The sequence below is a fragment of the Sinohyriopsis cumingii genome, chromosome 5, assembly GCF_028554795.1.
Source record: "Sinohyriopsis cumingii isolate HCF-2022 chromosome 5, ASM2855479v2, whole genome shotgun sequence".
NCBI classification, from domain to species: Eukaryota; Metazoa; Mollusca; class Bivalvia; order Unionida; family Unionidae; genus Sinohyriopsis; species Sinohyriopsis cumingii.
Window position 1 is genome coordinate 56,619,097 of NC_142965.1, and position 20,784 is coordinate 56,639,880.

Sequence of the window (20,784 nt, forward strand, 5' to 3'; positions counted from 1 at the left end):
TCTTAGTGCAAAAGATTACTATTTGTATTTTATTGCTCCTCGTTTATATTTACAATCGTGTTCTATATGTATAAAATTCATTCCTTTTAGAATGGGACGATACAGTGAGGAAATGTTTCGGGCATGCAGACTTGTTATTGATACCGGACTACACTACTTCGGGTATGGCGCAAGTGCTGTGAATAATTTGTATTTCTTTAGCCCATGAACTCATATGCGTTTACCGCTAAGAAATCGAGATTAATTCTGTAAAAAATTGACGAGTGACAGCTTTTATTAAAAATTTGTATCTCATATTAAAACAATGAGAAAAGCATTAACTCGTCGGAGCTAAAACAATACAATTACAATCAATATTAGCATTCGTTTATCATACAAATTATTTTTTTAATTTCGATACTAGATGTAACATTAACCAGTCTAAGTATCCATGACAAAATTCATGCAGATATTCACGTGAATATTTGTTAATACATTGACACAAAATAAAATATATAAAGATAAAAAGTTCAAGAAAGCAATATATATATTTATATAAAATGGATAAACATAGAACAGATTTAGATATATTACAAAATAACTAATGTTACTTGAACAGAGGTACATGAACATGAAAACATGCTAAACAAAACATTTAAAACTTAAGACAAAATTTTACTCAGTGTGAAACTGAACTTCTATGCAGTGCAAGCCAATGTTAATATAAATCTTACAATGACAAGAAAAACGCATACTGTTTACGGATTTATAGAAAGTAAAAGTCAAACCTAAGTATAGTTACAAAACTAAATCACTAAGCATGGACAGAACCATCGTAAAAAAGTAAGCTAAAACAATATTTTCAAGCATATTTGTAGGCTGAAAGCTTAAGACGTATATTTAGCAGCCGGATGATCTTCATATATATTGACAAATTAAACATGTACATGAATCGCCCACACATTGAAATTACACGTCTACCCATGCATAATGTGTTATATATTTTATGCTGGGCGATGAAAGTAAAGGGAGGTGGTGGAATCGATAAATATACATACATCTCAGATTTATGACATATAGATGAATACCTACCTACCTGCATTACATGCCTTTCTGCCTTTCCCATCTACATACCAATCTATTATTGTTTTCCTTGGCACTGTAGGCTGTTATTAATGAAGATATATATATATATATATATATATATATATATATATATATATATATATATATATATATATATATATATATATGTGTGTGTGTGTGTGTGTGTGTGTGTGTGTGTGTGCTTGAGAAATAACCTTACCATGTTTTCAACTCGAAATTTATGGTTTGTTCAAGCTGGAACCGAGACAAGGCAATTGAGTATTTTCGCAACTACACTAGTTACACAGAGGACGTTATCGAGACTGAAATCGACCGCTATATCACCTGGCCGGGACAGGCTTGCGGATATAAGTTGGGAGAAATAAAGATGAAAGAACTGAGACAGAAGGCAACAAAAGAACTGGGTATGGTTATGTATTTGTTTTTCTTGCTTTAGTACTGACTAAGGTTATCTACTACTTTATATAATCCACCACGGCAAATATGACTGACTACCTCATCGAAATTTAAACTTGCTGCGAAACTAATCTGAGAAAACCTCTTTCTGTTATATGTTATGCTGTATCCACCGTTGCAAATCTTTGATGAGTGTGTCCAAATACTCACGACGAGAAAAAATTTATATAGATTTACGATTATAGATACAACGCCCATGTAGAAAGAACGTTTTATATCTTGGTCAAAATCATAACAGACGTTTACATCTAGTTTTCTACAGACAATGATAATTCAAACATTGTATTTTAGAAGTTTTAGTCATAGGGATCTAGGGAATTATTTTTATGAAACAGTTCTTCGCAATTTTGACAACAATGAGTATTAAGGCGTATAACAAATTAAGCATAAAGTATAAAATTAGATAAAGAGTTGGCGTATAAAAATTAGAATTTGTTAAATCAATTACTGCATCATTTGAGAAGCCATGCACAGCTCAAAAGATAATAAAATAGTTTTAATACAATTTTTTTTAATATCCGGGCTATTAATGTTTAGAAGGAAAATAACCTATTTAAACAGCTTTCTAATGGTTATTTCTATTTCACCAGCGGTAGAGATGTGGAGATAAGAATGTCTCCCATCCTTAATCCAGTGTGTGTGTGTGTGTGATTCTTTAAAAAACGATTTATAATTTTATAATTTGATTCCTTCTGTGCTTTCTGCACGCGTATATTGAATTATCGAGTGTTTCACATACCCATATATTTAGATAGGCATACTAAAAATCTTATATGTCCATGATTTCCCAAATAAAAACATCTGAAATTCCAAAGGCCAGTATATAACAGGAACATACAGAATTTCTAAATTCCATAACTGATGAAGGTGAGCAGATCATTTTGCGTTGGACACACTGGACATTTCAATGGGTCGTATTTCGAGTGTTGAATGATCAAGAAGCTCTAGGATTAAATTAAGCTGATTCTGTTTCTCTTGATCTTTCTAATGAGTCATTCATTAGCCTTATAATAAAGTGTTTATCAGTTCAAGTCATTGTTCTCATACTACAAGGAAACAACTCGTCAATTGTAGTTTGTTTTTTTGCAATTGTTAACAAAGTGTAGGGGTTTTTTTTAAATAAAAAGAAAATTGTATTCCAGGACCACTTTTCGATTTGCCCGGATTCCATTACGTCATTCTCAGCAATGGTCCCATGTCCTTGAGCTTGCTGGAAGATGTGATCGACGACTGGATTAAAGATGTCAAATCCAAGAACGATAACCCAACCAGCAACTTGAGTAGGATCAGGATTCCGGCTAATGTAATCTACTGTGTAGCCTTTCTTCATTTCCTTTTTTGATGAAAGTTTGAGTCGCCTCAAACTGGACAAAATAGCAGGCAATATGCGCAGTGCTAAGTAACAGAAATATATTTTAATATCATTTACTTTCTATATATACATGTTTAATTTTTTGAATTTCATAAATATAACAAAATAAAACCACTGTATTCATCTATGTACAATATATTTAATATCAGTACCACATATTACTTATTTTATTCGCTACTTTTATACAATTTTCATATTCAGCACCTTGATTTTACTGTAATGATTCTTTGTGACTTATACATTAAAAGTACTTATTCTACTACAGAGAAAAACATATTTTGACGTACACAGGCAAATATATATTCCATCTTTGATTTTGAAATTCCTGTTGTTTTCTTCAAAATGTTATTTTTTTATATGTTATTGTTACTATTTTGAAATAATTGAAAGTAGTTACGAAAAGGTGAATATTTTAAAAATCGCCGCATATCAGCTTACACCATCATTTATATTATTTTTCACGTCATTTAAACGTTAGATAATTGATTTCAAACAATAGTTGGTCTAGAAAGACTTTTTCTTTACAAATAAAAGTGGGAAATCAAAATGATTGCAATATTATATTTTTTGAAAATATTAATTCATAAAACTGTTTATTCGTTCAGGATTTCACTTCAGCTTTTGTATCGTTTTCTATTTTATTTGTCTAATGACTGAAGAGTTTCTTTGGAAAATTCTTCTTTTCTTATTTGCAAAACCAAGACGTAGAAGTTTCACAAAATTCATGCCATATACATCTAGACCAAGTTATTCAGTCAACCCTATGTCTCCTACACAATTCTGTTTCATCTTGGAATAGTTTCTGTTACTTGTTATCTGTTGATCACCAGTATTACTATCTCATTTTGCTAGTACCATTTGAACGTTTTTACTCATTTGGTTGTTTCGACTCTAGGTCTTAAAAATACAATAGAAAGACGTAATTAGAATCCAACAAAGAATTTATTTCTCTAATATAAAAAGTGAAATTTCACAGTATTGTAAATTAAGTCCCAAATAATCATAAATGTCCGATCACAATGTCCATAATAATTAACTTTCCGAATGAATTAAAATAGTCTTTACATGTACCGATATACCAGTAGTCTTGAATCTCTAAATATGTCAGTAGTCTTAAATATTCTGATATGCCTGAAGTCTTGAATGTCTTGATGTATCAATGATGTAATCCAAAATGTCTTAGACTGAATTAAAAAAATCCAAAGTAATGAGTGAATTCGAAAGCGAATTGCTACGAGTCTATACTCTTAATAAAAAGTAGCAGAAAAGAGTGAAAATCAACAAGCTTTGTAAAAATTCAACAAATAATTTATTTCCCTAGAGTACAAAGTGAAAATGAAAAACGAAGAACTAACGGTATAGCGAATTATCTCCCAAAATAATCCTAGAATTACAGACTCATGTCCTAATGATTTAAAGTCCTGAATAATTAGTAGAAGTCAAAATTAAATAAAAAACTGAAGCTATTGATGTGCTTGTGGTAGCTCCTAGAGTGTTGATGTGCCAAGTATTTTGTTTAATCATAGCAATAATGATTCCAGGTTTGAATTCACTATGAATGCCAATGAATGTCTTTGTCCAAGAATTTTATTAAAGCACATTTGTATTTCCAGAGAAAATAATAACTTAAAGTCAATCATTTGGAGAAAGAAAAAAAAAACATATTCCAGCCTAACTGGACACAACATATGATACAACTTGGAAGTGTTAAGTTTTAAAGCAGGCATCATACAAATCCTTCCAGTAACAAGATTAGACAATTTCTTCTACTTTACCTCAGGTCACAATTAGCATTATCTAAACAAAACTATTTCCTAATGGAGAACAACCTTCTAGAGTGATCATAATGTTTACAAAATAAAAACATTGGTTATTATCAGAAAACAGAACCTGAACAATGTCAAATACACTAAGGAAATTCCAAAACCTAACCCTAGACCCAAATAAACATATTTAAACCCATACATATAGAGAATATTTTAGCTATGTATTATCTGTTGACATAAAAAGGTCAATTCAGATCAAGTATAAATGAACTAAATTGTTGACAAGGTCAATTCCAATAAACAATGTTACCTTACAATAGCATGAAATGAAATTTAAAAACTTAATACGAAAGCTAATTAAGAAACAATGCAAATTAAATATACATAACACAATAAACATTGCATTAATTCCATTTAATAATTTGAATAAATAATTCCTTTCAACGCAAATGTAAGCTTAACTGATTCACAGAGAATGACCATAAGACAGAAATGCAAATACTTTTTTCAAAACTCACTATTGATATACAAATACCAATAAATTGCCCTGGTACACAGGACATTATCTCCAAATTATAAACTAGTTTTTTTCCAGAACCATCTAAGCTCATAAACAAGGTTAGGCCTTGTACTAAAATGTTAGTAAACAATATGACCAAATATCAGGTAGGCAAATACTAGACCCCATGCTATAAACAAAAGTCAAGAACTCATTATTAATTAAATATACATAACAGTTCCTCTTCGCGCAATTGTCTCTTTGTTTTCAATATTACTGATCTTAGTATCTACTTTCTTAAGTAAACTAGTAAGGTTTCCAACAATAACTCCGGATTTATAGAAAGTGTCAAATCTTGTAAACCAAGTCTATTTAACTACGCTGTTGAATAAAGTGGCACGGCATATAGTTCTTGGACACAATATACCTTATCATTGATACATTCGGCATATGGTTATTGGATACAATACACCTCATCATTTATACATTCGGCATATAGTTCTTGGATACAATACATCTTATCATTTATACATTCGGCACATTATTTCCCTAAGAAGATAATTATTAAATTTGCAATATTATATACCCCTGCCATGTGAAGACATTATTATATACTCCTGCCATGTGAAGATAGTATTATATACCCCTGCCATGTGAAGACAGCATTATATACCCCTGCCATGTGAAGACAATATTATATATCCCTGTCATTTGGAGACAGTATTATATACCCATGCCATGTGAAAACATTTTAAGTATACTGAAATTTTACTACGATCTGTTGTGTGTCCGATCAATATGCCGGTCTGCTTTCTGTCTTGTTCATCCATGGCTTTTCTCTCACATTTACTGATGGAGATCAGGTATTTCACTAAAAATACTTTCGGGTTTTACTTCAGTTAGATTTGAAGAATGCACCATAACTCGGTCCAACAAGGAAAATTATCAGATTATGTTGTTGAATTTGTCTCTTAGGGCATTGGAACAAATTGACAGTCAGTAAACCACCTGAAAGACCATGATATCAGCTCTTACATAATTAACATTTAGCTTTGACTTTTAAAGAAATGTTTTGCCGTTCAAGGAGGCGGGACGTGGCAGCTGTAGGTGACCCTAGATTCGGCACCATATAGGAGGGTGGTCAGTACGACAGCTCTGTAGACGCTTATCTTTGTATCTCTTTTGAGACTGGCGTTGTACCAAACTCGTTTATAAAGTCTGCCGAAGGCGCTGTTTGCCTTTGCCAGTCTGCTGTCTATTTCTTTGTCGATCTTGGCATCAGAGGAAATAGCACAGCCAAGGTAGGTGTACTGGTGGACTACATTCAGCTTTGTCTGGTCAGTGAAGATGCTTGGGGTCAGTACTCTTCCTTGGGAGCAGGCTGGTGAAGTATCTCAGTTTTCTTTAGGCTGACCTCAAGACCAAGGAGCTGGCAAGCTTCTGCACAGCAGGATGTTACACGCTGTAAGGCGGCTTCCGTGTCGGAAACAATGGCGGTGTCGTCTGCAAAGAGAAGTTCTCTAATCAGTTTTTCCAAGGTCTTGGCTTGGGCCTGAAGTCGCCTTAAGTTGACGAGTTTACCATCAGTACGAAATCAGATATAAATGTCATCTTCGTTTTCTGTTGCTTTTTGGAGCATCATGCTGAAGAAGATTGAGAACAATGTGGGGGCTAAAAAGCAGCCCTGGTAAAATAGCCTACCTAGTAAAATAAAGGCTTTAGTGTTAATACCTGATGTTTTTATCAACAAGCCCTCGAAGATCAATATGTTTGAGCAGGTATCAGCTGTAGTCTAAACATCATCTTTAAGTCACAGTTATAAAAAACATATAATCTTTTAACTGAAGATAATTAAATTTCCTTTCAAATAATGTAATGAATTTAACATGGCGTTATTTTTCTATAAATCAGAGCAATTTATTTTTCACCATTTTGAGAGCCAGGCATTTAAAAATTTTCAGGCTCTTGCCGCAGAAAATTAAATTGTTGGTCCCTAATGTAAATGCGGTATATCGTGGTACTTATGTCATACTTTTAGAAATACCGAGTCATACCGATGTAGAAACTTTTCCTGGTACCCAGCTCTAGTAAATGGTTTTTGTTGCTTGTTCCAAGGGAAAAATGATATGTGCTCTAATAGTACTACATCCTAACTCTGTTACCTGATTTAGTTGAGGGATTTCGCAACAAAAGGAGGAAAAAGTGCCAGGGTCGGCAGTGAGATACAGGGATGCTCGGCCGACTGGAAACACATATTCTGTTTGGCCTAAAACATGATTTTAAGTTTTTAAATGTAATTATATCTAAGTATTTTAAACTAATCTAACGTGATTGTAGCTGTCAGACTAAACTATCGGTTTAATACAAAAATCTCTCTTTAAATCATAAAAATTATATAAGCTGCAAGTCAGTTTACAAAACTGATTCTTAATTTAACTAAAAGGACTAGTTGGGTTTGTTGTTTGGTTTTCCATTTCTTTCAGTAGTTTCATTCACGTTATACATAAACGACATAGCTCTCTGTTTCTTATATCGATTACGGTGAGGTTTTTTTATATTTGTTTTTCGTGTTTAAAAATCGCATGTCTACAAATTACTTGAAAGGTTTGAAAATGAGAAATATATAACGCTTAAAACAAAAATCTCTCATTCTGTACAAAATCCCATTAAATCCATTGTCAAATCAAACTGAGAGGGTCATGTCATAATGATGTCCACAGTTAGAAAATAAGGTCGGTGTCCCCCCTCCTTATATTTGAACGTCCTTGGTGCGGATTAATCTTCAATTCAATATGATAAAATCTCTATACATAAATATTTTGAGTCGTCTGCTACTTTAAATAATGGTCACCATTTCATGTTATGTCTTAATATGTCACCAGCTTATGATTTAATGGAGAGAAACAGAAAATAAATCAATTAGAGGGGTAATAATGTCAGATAGAAATCTAGATACTCTAAAATTCCAAAACTAGATGACTACTACAAGAAGCCTACATGGAAATTAAGCATCCTGATTCTCGTGGTGTTGTGCTCTTGAAATTTAGCCAGCGTCACTAATAAACAGTCTGAAATATTGTTAGAAGTTTCTGAGAAAAGAGTTGTCTAAGTTGTTATGCATTTTCCGTAAAAGTGGCAAAAGTAGATGAAAAATATATATCATTTCAATACATCTTTAAAGGCCTTTATTTTGAAATTCTCTTAAATTTTACCACTATCTCTTGTGCAGTGTTTTGAAGAAACCATTTAAAAGATGGGTTTTTCATCAAAAGCGGCGATATTGGATGACGGACCAGTATATTTTTTTTATACAAAACTTTTACGTATTATGATTGCTGTCAAATATGGCTAATTTCTCATCAGCATTTTTATTTTTAAAAAATATGCTTTTGATAAATGTATTTCATTAATCGTGTGTGTGTGTGTGTGTGTGGTTTCTGTGGTTGTGGTTTCTGTGGTTTGTTTTTAGTCACGGCGACATATGCGTGGAAAATGAGTTTCGGTCAACGAAAACGTCACGGAAACCACCTCAAAAATATTTTTATGGTTTAAACGAAAATCCACTATTACCCAGAAGCCGTCAAGAATCCATAAAACAAATCTGCTGCAATAAGTTTTTTTTTGTGCAATTAATTAACATAACATGGAAACATCAGATAGCACCCAAAAATATCGTTCAAATTCCCAATACCTAATGGCAGTTTCCGTTAGACAGGAACAGTATATATGACAAGAATCGGTTTCACTTTTCAATTCTTTCTGACAAATTTCGTATAACAATACTCCATTCCGGTTTCGAATCATTCTTGGCAGTTTATGTTCAACTGACACACCAAAAACCACAACAATTTATTCAATTTTAAGTGCCATAGAGTCGTTTCCCAAAAACATTGAACACAGCAAACCACAAAAATATAATTCAGATTCCAGTGATTTATGACAATTTCCATAACAACGAAATTTCAGAAACGACAAATAGTTTCATTTTCACTAACACACAAGAAACCACTACAATGTGCTTCAGTTTACACCTCTTCGTGGAAGTCAACATTCTTACAGGAATATTTGAACTACAGAATATAGTTCCAGTGTCTCCTTAAGATGCTTACCTAGGTCAACAAGTTCCGAACAAAAAGCATCTAAGCTGCATAGAGTGGGTATGCATTTAAGCTACATAGAGTGTGTATGCATTTAAGCTGCATAGAGTGGATATGCATTTAAGCTGCATAGAGTGGCTGAGCATTTAAGCTGCATGGAGTGGGATAAGGAAATTATTGTAGTTAGCACGTGCTCTTCATTCTTAAGAAATGCAGTAAAGTTATGACAAGTCTCCTTAAACAAATTATTTGCATCAACGTATTTCTTGTAATTCCACTAAATTGGGTATCAGAAGCAGAGAACATTTTACACATTTTTTGTGTCCATATAATTTGAAAACATCGTGAAAACAATCTCTGGTCAACATCGTGAAAACAATCTCTGGTCAACATCGTGAAAACAATCTCTGGTCAGATTAACTGGACCATCTGTAAATTATAGGTTTAATATATGCATCTGTTTTTTCTTATTCCAATATTATAGTCGTCTTTTAATTGTAAGCTGGTGTTCATTTTCTTCTAATGAGACCGCCTTCATCAGTTCCCGAAATTAGTTAGCGGTAATTTGTTTCAATTAGAACTCTTGACAAAGTATCATTATAACCTCCCCATACTCCTCTTCAGTGTCTTGAATTGCAGAAAAGTGAAAATTCATTATCATCTAAACTAAAATATTGCTAAATTAATAGTAGCAACAAATAAACAAAATGATCAACTGTAGAAAGCAACAGAACGCGACATCCATTTTTTAAATGTTTAAACAAATTTTAAAAAATTAAATTTTGTTCTCGTCATTACAATTTCCAGCAACTTCACATAGCGGATGGCAAATGACTGGTAAATCCCTTTCGAATTGTTTGGTTTCAAACCTGTATGTACAGAAACAAAATAGTCTCTCCAACTCTCATTACTTTTTCCCGTATTCGAATGAAACTTTAATCTGTTTAAAGTATTTGCGAACTGCGTTAATGTAATGTTGGTTTATCATCAGCAACGAGGACAATGAGTGCATGTACATAAAATAATATTATACATCAACAAACCCAACAGAAATGAGACTTTGTAAAACTCTGAAAATACATTGATGAAAATTGAGTGGATCAAGTTTGCACACACACAGAGAGAGAGAGAGAGAGAGAGATTCCAAACGTTCGTTGAAGTTATACTCTGATATGACTGTGATAAGTAAAATTTCCGAAAAGGACTCAATAGCTCAATGAACTATTTAGTACAATGGGCTATCAGCTATCTAGTACAATGGATTCTGTAGTACAAGTGACTGTGTAGAACAATGGAATATTTAGTACAATGGACTGTAGTACAATTAACTATCTAATACAATGGACTATGTTATACAATGAACCTTTAGTTACAATGGACTATGTAGTAACAAACTATGTTGTACAATGAACTATTTAGTACAGTGGACTCTGTAGCACAATGGACTGTGTATTACAATGGACTACGAAGTACAATGGACTATGAAGTACAATTGACTATGTAGTACAATGAACTATTTAGTACAATGGTCTATGGAGTACAATTGATTGTGTAGTACAATGGACTATGAAGTACAATATACTATGAAGTACAACAGACTATGTATTACGATGGACTATGTAGTACAATGACAATGTTGTACAATGGACTATTTAGTACAATAGACTATGTGGCACAATGGACTGTATAGTACAATGGACTGTTTACTACAATGGACTGTGTAGTACAATGGACTATGAAGTACAGTGGAATATTAGTAAAATGAACTACTTAGTAAAATGGACTATGTAGTACAACGGTCTATGTCGTACATTATAGGCTGCTCATATATTTATTTAATGAGCAAGGGTCAGATTGTGCTGTTTTATCAGGGAATTGATTGCTGTCTTCTGGTTGGCTGTATGTAAATTACGTATACGATTGCTTATTTGCATAAGGTCATGCATTGCTTGTTAACCTTGGAATGATCTGTTTAAATCATTTCAAAAGAAATTTAATCATTTTGCCTTCAATATATGTAAAACAAATTGAATGTTGGCGTTGCTGATATTTATTGTCTGAGGTAAAGGATGTGAATGAGAAAGTCTTTGTGTTGTGATCAGAATGGCCTCAGTTTTATCATCATTCATCTGCAGCTTGTTACATGTCATCCATGATTTCTCATCAGAAATGCACCTCTCTACACCTTGGATGGTAGCATCAGCTTCAGTTGGGTGGCTAGATCTGCATAGTTGGGTATCAGCGTACAATTGGTGAGACACTGGATGATGATCTATGACACTTGAGAGCAACTGAGTGTATAGAATGAAGAGAACATGTCCAAGAACAGACCCCTGTGGAACACCACAACATAGGGCAACTTGGCTGGAGTGTATTTCATTTGCAGATACAATTTGTGTCCTGTTGACCAAGTAGGACTTGAACCACATTAAGGCTGTATTATGAATGCCAAATACATGCTGGAGACGGTGAAGTAATATATCATGATCTATTGTGTCAAATGCTGCAGACAAATCAAGGAGAGTGATGACTGTAATCTTTCCGCTATCCAACGCAGAAAGAATGTTATTAACTACTTTTAGAACAATTGTTTCAGTACTGTGGCAAGGGCGATATGCAGATTGTACATTGCTAAAAAGACGGTTTGAATTTAGATGAGATACAAGCTGGGATAGAACAACCTTATCTAAGATTTTTGATATGAACGGGAGATTAGAAACTGGGCGGTAGTTCTTTAAATCGTTATGGTCTAGTGTTGGTTTCTTCAGCAGAGGCTTTACAGTGGCAGTTTTGAAAAATGATGGGAATTCCCCGGATGAGAGAGAGGTATTAATAACATCAGTTAGTGAAGGCAATACTGGATCTATATACTCAAGCAGCAGTGATGTTGGAATTGGATCAAGTTCACATGACTTTGGTGCACTCTTCATCACGATTGTTCGTACGAAATCCATAGAGACAGGTTCAAATGCTGCTAATGGTTGCCGCTCAAATTCTGTATCCCAACTGTATGGTGACAACGAGTCAGTTAAAATTGTGGTGTCAAGCTTATCTCTAATGGTTTGTACTTTGTCACGGAAGAAATTTGCAAACATGTCCGGAAGGTCGACTGGAGAGAAGGTAGTTGGAAGTGGTGTAGATTTGTTCCTTGACATTAGCTTGTTAGTAATCTCGGGAGCTCTTTGCACCTGGAACTTCCATGATCTTACTAGTGTAGTGGGCTGATTTCGCTGCATGGACTATATTTGTGACATTCTTCTTAGCGACTTCATAGATTTGCTTATGAATAGTGAGTCTGGTGGAAAGCCAGAGCCTCTCAGCTTTACGGCGGTCTCCTTTAGCAGTGCGAAGCTGGTCCCTAACACTGCTATACCATGGAGAACACTTTTGAATTGATACTCTGCACTTGGTAGCTGGGGCATGTTTGTCAAGCAATGAACGCCTACAGTTATCGAGGTGTTCTGCGGTAGGAGGTAAGCAATTTGTTAGGTAAGCTTGGATGTCGTGCAATAGTTTGGTTCTATTTATCATACGGAGGTTTCTCTTAATAACAGACAAAGGTGGAGGGTTCGGGACTGATACGTCAAGATGGCATATAATGCAGAGGTGATCTGATGCAAGGTCATGGGATACCAGGGAGGACAGTAGATTGTTATCATCAGGTCTATGAAGAATCCAGTCTAAAATGTGACCATGTTTATGGGTGGGATGGTTAACTGACTGTTTGAGGTTGAAAACATTAATGGAATCTATGAGTTTTGATGTATTTGAGTTTCCGGGACAGTCAAAGTGAAAGTTGAAATCTCCAAGAAAAATCAGGTTGCCACCTTTCGAATTTCCAAAGTCCAGGAGATTCGGAAACTGCTCCAAAACGAGAGAGTCAGCCAGCTTGTTTTTTCTACTAGGAAGAGGGCGGTATAGGCAGAAAAAATGGACTGACCTTTGCTTGAATGTTGTGGAGTAGTTAAGACGTTTTATCATGGAGTTCTTTGTGATGACAGCAGTTCCACCTCCGCTAGAATTACGGGGGAACGACTTGATGGAGTAACCAGCGGGTGTTAGATCTGCACACATGGACTCAACGCCTGATGTTTTTAGTCATGTTTCTGTCAGGAAAAATATGTCAACATTCTGATCGTTGATAAAATTAACTATTTCTGTGCGCTTTTCCGGTGGTCCTAGGAGATGAAGAAACACATACGAATTTAACAGCCAATACATAATGAACACAATAACGAAGATGAAAACAGGCAACAAGCGCAAATATCATGAAAACGGCAATAAAAAACGGAACAGCTGCTTCAAGCCGGTTAAGCGATAGCGGACATCTTGTCTTTTTTTTTTCTTCATATAAGTTCAAGCACCTTCGCGCGGATGTCAAAGAATACGCTTAATTAGAGTGAATCAGGGTTTGTGCTAAGGAAAATCCGATTCAACAGCTGTATCGAATATTAAATGGGTATCAAATAAAATAAAAATACATTTTTAATATTTGCAACCACAGAAATCTAAGCAATCATTTTACATACGCCAAAAAAAAAACCTGATTTCACAGCCTTACTAAACTTCCTTGTAAGTTATATGAAACTTCCTTGTAAGTTATATGAAACTTCCTTGTAAGTTATATGGCCTGTGAATCCAGTCAGGTCTTCTAAATATGCATAAAATTACGAGATAAGCATAAAGATTTGCCTTGTTAAGTGGTTTATATATTGGCGGATCGTGGATGATGGGAAGGAATTTCTCTTAAGAGTTTTTATTAAAAATGGAAGTACAGATGGCGTGAAGGGATGAAGTGGTACTTATTTGCATGCGATCTGACGGAAGAACATTACTATACCGAGATGTTGTTATTCGTGATCCCTTTTACTGTCGGACACGTCCTGCTATAAATAATAGTTGTACGATTTATTTGTTTATAATTCACCTTAAACTTATATGATCGTTTGAAACATTATTTGAAAACTTATTTCTACTATTGTTTCAAGTATTGCCCGGTGTGGAACAATATATGAGGTAAAGAACTACTATCATACCTTGACTCCCTTAAATGTAAATGAAAGATCAGTTGGTACATGATTTGTTACTAGTTTAAAATGTCTTTGTCCTTGTAAGGTTGTGATGTTAGTTAACTTGAATAGATAGTATTATTATTTTTTTAAAAAAGATAAGCACACTGACAAAGCAAACATTTCAAATTCTTATGTATTTATTTTTCTAGTATAAAATTTTGTATCGTTGTCCGTCATTGCCCTGTCTTACTCCTTATCTCAATCTGTTGTTTCACGTGACGTCACAAAACGTGTACACTTCCATATCTGTCATTTTGATTCCCTAGTCAATGAATGACACCTAACAGCATTGTTCTTCCCAAATAATTTTAAAGGCGTGTCTCATTTTGTTCGTAAGGTTTCTTAATGCATCACATTATGTTGTGCATGTCAACCGCACGAGACCGAATGCATGACGTTTCCCCTTTTTTCTTTAAATAAAACATTGAAATTTCAAGCATCTTTGTTATTCTTTCATAAATAAAGATATCCATCAATAAACAGACGCATAAACAAATGGATACACAATTATAAACATACAATGATTTTAAATTTTCTTGGGCGGAAATCAACCATTTGGTTGTCGTTTAAGGTATTAAAAATAAAAAACAATCGTTCATAAATAATTTCGTATTTCTAAATGCATTTAAAGAAAGCTCGGTTTTTAACAATCGACACAAGGTCATGTTCCGTTCGGCCCATGTTTCATTTTACTACACTGAAGATGAATCGTCTTTGAGCAGGTCTTACTTTCATTCAACATCATCCTCCGTCCATCTCCACCACAAATACAACATTTGACCGTAGTAGTTAAAATTGGCTTGTCATCTCTGTTTGGCACAAATACTTATTTTCGCGAGAAGTATTTGTATATAAAACTTCTGGCATAATACACATGCTATACAATTTTTGTTTGGTAACTGATATTGTATCCTGAAGATCATTGTCTGGAAATACTATTTCAAGATGACAAACTTGGGGACATCATACAAAATGATTTTTTAAAATCGCAATATTGTCTGTTTGCAAAAAAATGACTGAATTTTTTTCAATAGCAGCGATTTATTTTCCGATGTAACCCAGGGAATATCCAGCTTTATTTTGTCTTTTTATCGTGTTATAGGGCACTTAATTTTAAGTATAATCTATGTATCATTTCGATGAAGTAAATATCCTAATGGACCATTCAATCATATTTTGTATCTTGAATATACTTGACGACTGATGCTGACAAAGGTTTGTTACACGTTATTTTTGCATGGATCAAGTCCCTCCCTACCTGAAAAATTCCATACAGAGGATACAATGAACAGTGCACTCAGTGAAGTGAAGAATCTACTTAACATACATATAACATTCTTCTTGAATTCCTCTGCACTTGCTGCAGACAAAGGAGATAGCAGTGCCTTGTTTCAATATTTGACTGTACTCGGTTTGAGAAATCCATACAAGATAATGAAAATAAATTTTATAAACCCTAGGATCCCTTACCGCAGTAGACAGAAAAAAAAAGCAAAGGATGCAGAGCATTATGATCAAAATAATTAGAAGACGTTTGTAAAATTCTTCCTCTTAACATGATACAACTGAATGAATGGCCAGGATAATTTTTTGCTAAGACGTTATATTTTTAACATTATGAAGATAAAGTTGAATTTATTACTGCATTGACTTGTAACACGGAGAATCGCATTTATTACTGTATTGATTTGTTTCATTTTATTAAACTTTCACCCGGTGATAATCCTATCAAAACCGATAAAAAGTTTAAAAAATTTAAATATTGAATATAATCAACAAACCTTTTTAATGAATGGATTATACAAGGTATACAGATTTATAGTGTTTAGACGTACACGTTTCCTAGTAGCGGGGGGGGGGGGAATCCTACAAAATTTAGAAGGTTCCAAATGTCGAAATAAACACTAAAAAAAAAAAGGGTTTCAACCGGAAATAAACCGTTGACTAGGTTTCAAGAGGAACCTTTGGAGGGAGAAACCTCACCAGGAGGTCCTCCCGAGTTAGTCTAAATATGGTTTCTGGTTGAAAAACCTATTAATGGCGCTTCGATTAAAAAAAATGAACCAAATTCGTTGTCGTCGCCCTCCCCTGCTGCTATGAATTAAAATTTTTATCTAACCCGATTCGATACCGTGTTCTAGGATCATGTAAGTTTATTGTTATAAACCCGTGCGGGGTTATTTTAGCACGACTAAAGAAATTTCTAAACTTATTTATGTCCATAACATTACTACACCAGGTTTGATGTATATTAAGTAACGTGTGAGTATCAACTCCGTTAAAGACAGTAAGAATATTACAGTTGTCCCTGATCACTTTAGGAATCTGTGTATACCGCTGGGTTACATAAATTACATCTGTGTTTTTGTGTCTACCTCTGGAAAATATCCTGGCAGGATTTGATTGTCTATCCAGCATAATATCATCGTAAACAACTAAATTATTAATTGACCCATCAATATCATCGATACTTGGCGCTTCATTAATGTCAGTTATAAATTCAACAACATCATCTCCGCTTAATGATTTGGCGCTTTCATTATAATCTTTTATTACATCATAACAACGTTGATCGTCTACAGATGGAGCTACCAGATATAGCTTATCCCACCTCATCCACTTCATTATTAAATTAAGTAACAACTGCGTCTTGCCACTTCCAGATGGACCTATAATAATCATATGAACAGAATTTGGTAGCGCTGTATGATGCTTAACTGGTTCTCGTCGTTTTGTAGCAGAAAAGTCAGTGATTTCCATTAGAAAATATATGAAAAGAATATGGATTTATATTGTGTAAAATGTAGGGCGCGCACACCGACAAGTGATCTAACAACCATTACAACAAAAAATAATAGATCTGCGGTTACGGGCAAGTGTGAGCGATGCGGTACAAAGAAATTTAAATTTATTTCCACTGGCAAGTCAGGTGATAAACCAAAACCAAAACCAAAACCAAAGTCAAAACCAAAACCAAAACCAAGGTCAAAATCGAGTAAAAAAAAAAAACAACACGGGGGTGACATCGCAGCAAAATTAACAAAACTACCCGGTACTCCGTGGGCTAAATATCCAGGAGAAAAACATCTTCCAGGATATAGTTATTGCGGACCAGGAACCCGACTTGATATCAGACTTGATGACCAGGATCAACCAAAACCAGGTGAGTATCCGATAAACGCTATTGATAAGGCGTGTCATGCTCATGATGTAGCTTATAAAAGTAAAAATCTACAAGATAGGCATCTCGCGGATGTGAAATTAATTCACGCGTTAAATTCCATCACTGATAAATCTCTCAAGGAAACATTAGCTAGTTGGTTAATAAAATCCGCGATGAAAGTTAAATTAGCGCTAGGTGCTGGTAATTAATTATAATGGAGTCGATTTATTATTCCCCAAAAGGATATTGGAGGGGCAGCGCAGCAATTAGTAAACTCGCTGAAGCAGCAAAAGTTACACGTGTTACTGTTAAAAATTGGTTATCCAAACAGGCAATATGGCAAATTTACCAACCACCGCCTAAACAAATTCACTTTGTCCATTTCAATGTTAGTATGCCAAATAAGTTCACCAAGCTGATATACTATATCTGCCAAACGATACCATTAAAATCCGAAGACGTCAAATAACATATAAATACGCGTTAATTGTAGTTGATGTTGCAAGTAGATACAAAGATGCGGAACCGTTAGCGACTAAAACAGCATCTGAGGTTGCTTCTGCGTTTGAACGAATTTATCAACGAGGTGGTCTACAATGGCCACATCTATTACAAGTTGACCCTGGCAGAGAATTTCAAGGTGCAGTATCATCGCTGATGAAACAACATAACGTTACCATCAGACGAGGACATACTGAAATTCACCGTGATCAGGCAATTGTTGAGCGATTTAATCGAACACTTGCTGAGCGGTTATTTGGATATCAATACGCGAAGGAATTCGTTCAGGACAAGAGATCACGCGAATGGGTCGCAAGATTACCAAGCGTGATAGCTGCATTAAATAATGAAATAACTCGAACAACCAATATGAAACCTATTAACGCAATATCCCAAAAACATATACCGTACGGCGTGATTTTTCAGCACAGCCGATACCAGGTGATGTCACTGTGAGATATTTATATGAACCAGGTGAACTTGAAAAGGGTAAAAAAAGAGCGACTGATCCTATCTGGAGCATCACTACACACAAGATATCTAACATAACTAGATCTACTGGTAGACCAGCAATCTACAGGTTGGATTCAACTGCTCCTCAACGTGGGTTTACACGTGAACAATTACAAGTAATTTCCGAGGATACACAATTACCGCCCAAATCACTTAACTAGCACCATGACTTCGATTACACTCAGGACAGGTCAGCATCACATTTTCGCGTGTATGACCAAGACGATTATCTTTTCTATCTACGGTGAATTGTCTTGAATGTTTATCCGAATACTGCCACAACATTACACAATTACAGCTTGCACAGTGATTATTTTGCTGTTGTTTCAGTGTCATGATAAATTCAACGTCAAGGTCAAATTCTCGATTATTTTTTTGGTCACTTTGTTTGTAACCGGCTAATTTTTTTCTGATTATATCACTGTTGTTTTCATTATTAATTTCATCAGCCATTGACTCATCCAAGACAATCCTTCGCAGTTGAGATATTCTTCCGACTCTGGACACAGCCAAGTAAACTAAGTTTGACCACTTGATTCGATCAGCAATGATCCAAACAACTGTATCAGAGATAGTTAGTCCTTGAGATGAATGAATCGTCATTGCGTATCCTAGCGTCCACGGGGATTTATCGGCGCGCATTGCATCTTCAACAACATTGACATCAACTGTGACAACATCATTTAATACTAAATTCTGTTTCTCGGTCTGTCCTGTCAACGTCAATATTCTGTAACCGCGTATCAGCTGGTCTATAACACAATGGCACTGGTAACGTTGGAAATTATTTTTATTTTGTGTAATTGAAATAACTGCCGTTGAAGTGTGTCTCTGACTATCTTTCTACTTGCCACTATCAAATCGTTTGGTTTCCACGTTTTCCAAAAGTCGTTCAAGGAAGTTTCTGAAATCACCTCGCGCATTATTTCACACTGAATTTTATTCGGTTGCAGTCTGATTAATTTCTTAAATTCCTTTAATTCTGCATTGAGAGATCTATAATCATCAGTCACTACTTCATAATAATCAACAAAATCTTTTAACCACAAATGTGGAGATGGTCCAACAAACGGACGCGGCTGACCGTGATCGCCGCACATTATCGCAGCTGTATTTTTTGTTAATAACCAATCGAGAAATGTTTTTAATATTTCTAACGGTACCGTACATATTTCATCCCAAATAATAGTTTTTGGAATATATTTCGTTCCCATTCGATCTGGAGTCCACACACCACCGCTGTATTTGAAAAAAGCTGTGATAAGTACTAGAATTGACTTCTCGTTGTTTCATCTCCCTGGCAAGTCTGTGTGTTGGTGTTAGCACAATCATATCCGATTTTCCACGAAATAATTCGATTACTCGAGTTGTCTTACCAGAGCCTCCCGCCCCGTTCAAATAAACAGTTTTGTGTCTGGACACTGGATCATACACAGATGGTGCATTTGACATTTCTGATAATTCTGATTTACAGTAGCTATCTTTAACCGCAATATCAGCGGATTCACAATAGCAGTGTAACATTTCTTTTTTTATTCTCCATAAACCCCATGATTCATCATTGCTTGTGAAACGAGCCAGTAATTCTGAATATTTTTTATCGATATAAAATGAATCCGTAGCAACTCTAACTGCAGTGTCATGAAATCTATTTATCATCGATAGTAAATTTATAGAAACATAAGCGAACATCGAAGATCTTAAATGGGTGTACTGAGGTGATTCTCCATTGATGTAACTAACAATTGTGCCCAACTTTGTTCCGTCAGACAAGTAAGCATCTTCCCGATTACAAAATATATCTCTCGCAGTGGCATCATTAATTATAAAATCTAATTCAGCATCATCCATAATTAATCGTGAGTGATGTCGCTTATGATCATATGAGCCACCTTGAGTAAATTTACCGATTATTCTTCTACCGAGATCTTTTGCTGCTTTTTCACTGTTGCTAAGTTTAATCTTAAGAATATTAACAATGACATCCACGGATAGGTCCGGGTATTCCTGTTTGCATTCTTGGAGATTGATACGCTCCGGTGTTGGTAACCAAACCGAAGTCTGTTTTCGGTACGATATGATCGCTTCACTGACAACCAACGATATCAGTATTTTACTATCAAGCATATATTGTAATAACACTATTGGCGCCCAACGTTTCTCCGAGAAATGTCTGCCAAACTAAATATAACAAATCGGATGAAGATTCATAGTGATATCAAACGACGTTACACGAGCAAATCCTGTCAGGGAAAAATC

The 20,784-nt window shown here is 34.8% G+C and overlaps 1 protein-coding gene across 1 annotated transcript in view; it reads left to right on the forward strand.

Moving 5' to 3' along the window:
- The window catches only part of LOC149799223 (uncharacterized), a 132,826-nt gene that overhangs the window by 46,523 nt on the left and 65,519 nt on the right, over positions 1-20,784 (forward strand). Inside the window, exons 16-18 of the mRNA XM_089958168.1 lie at positions 91-162; positions 1,321-1,490; positions 2,685-2,881. Coding sequence (XP_089814294.1) covers positions 91-162; positions 1,321-1,490; positions 2,685-2,881 — 439 coding nt within the window. The remainder of the gene's footprint in view (positions 1-90; positions 163-1,320; positions 1,491-2,684; positions 2,882-20,784) is intronic.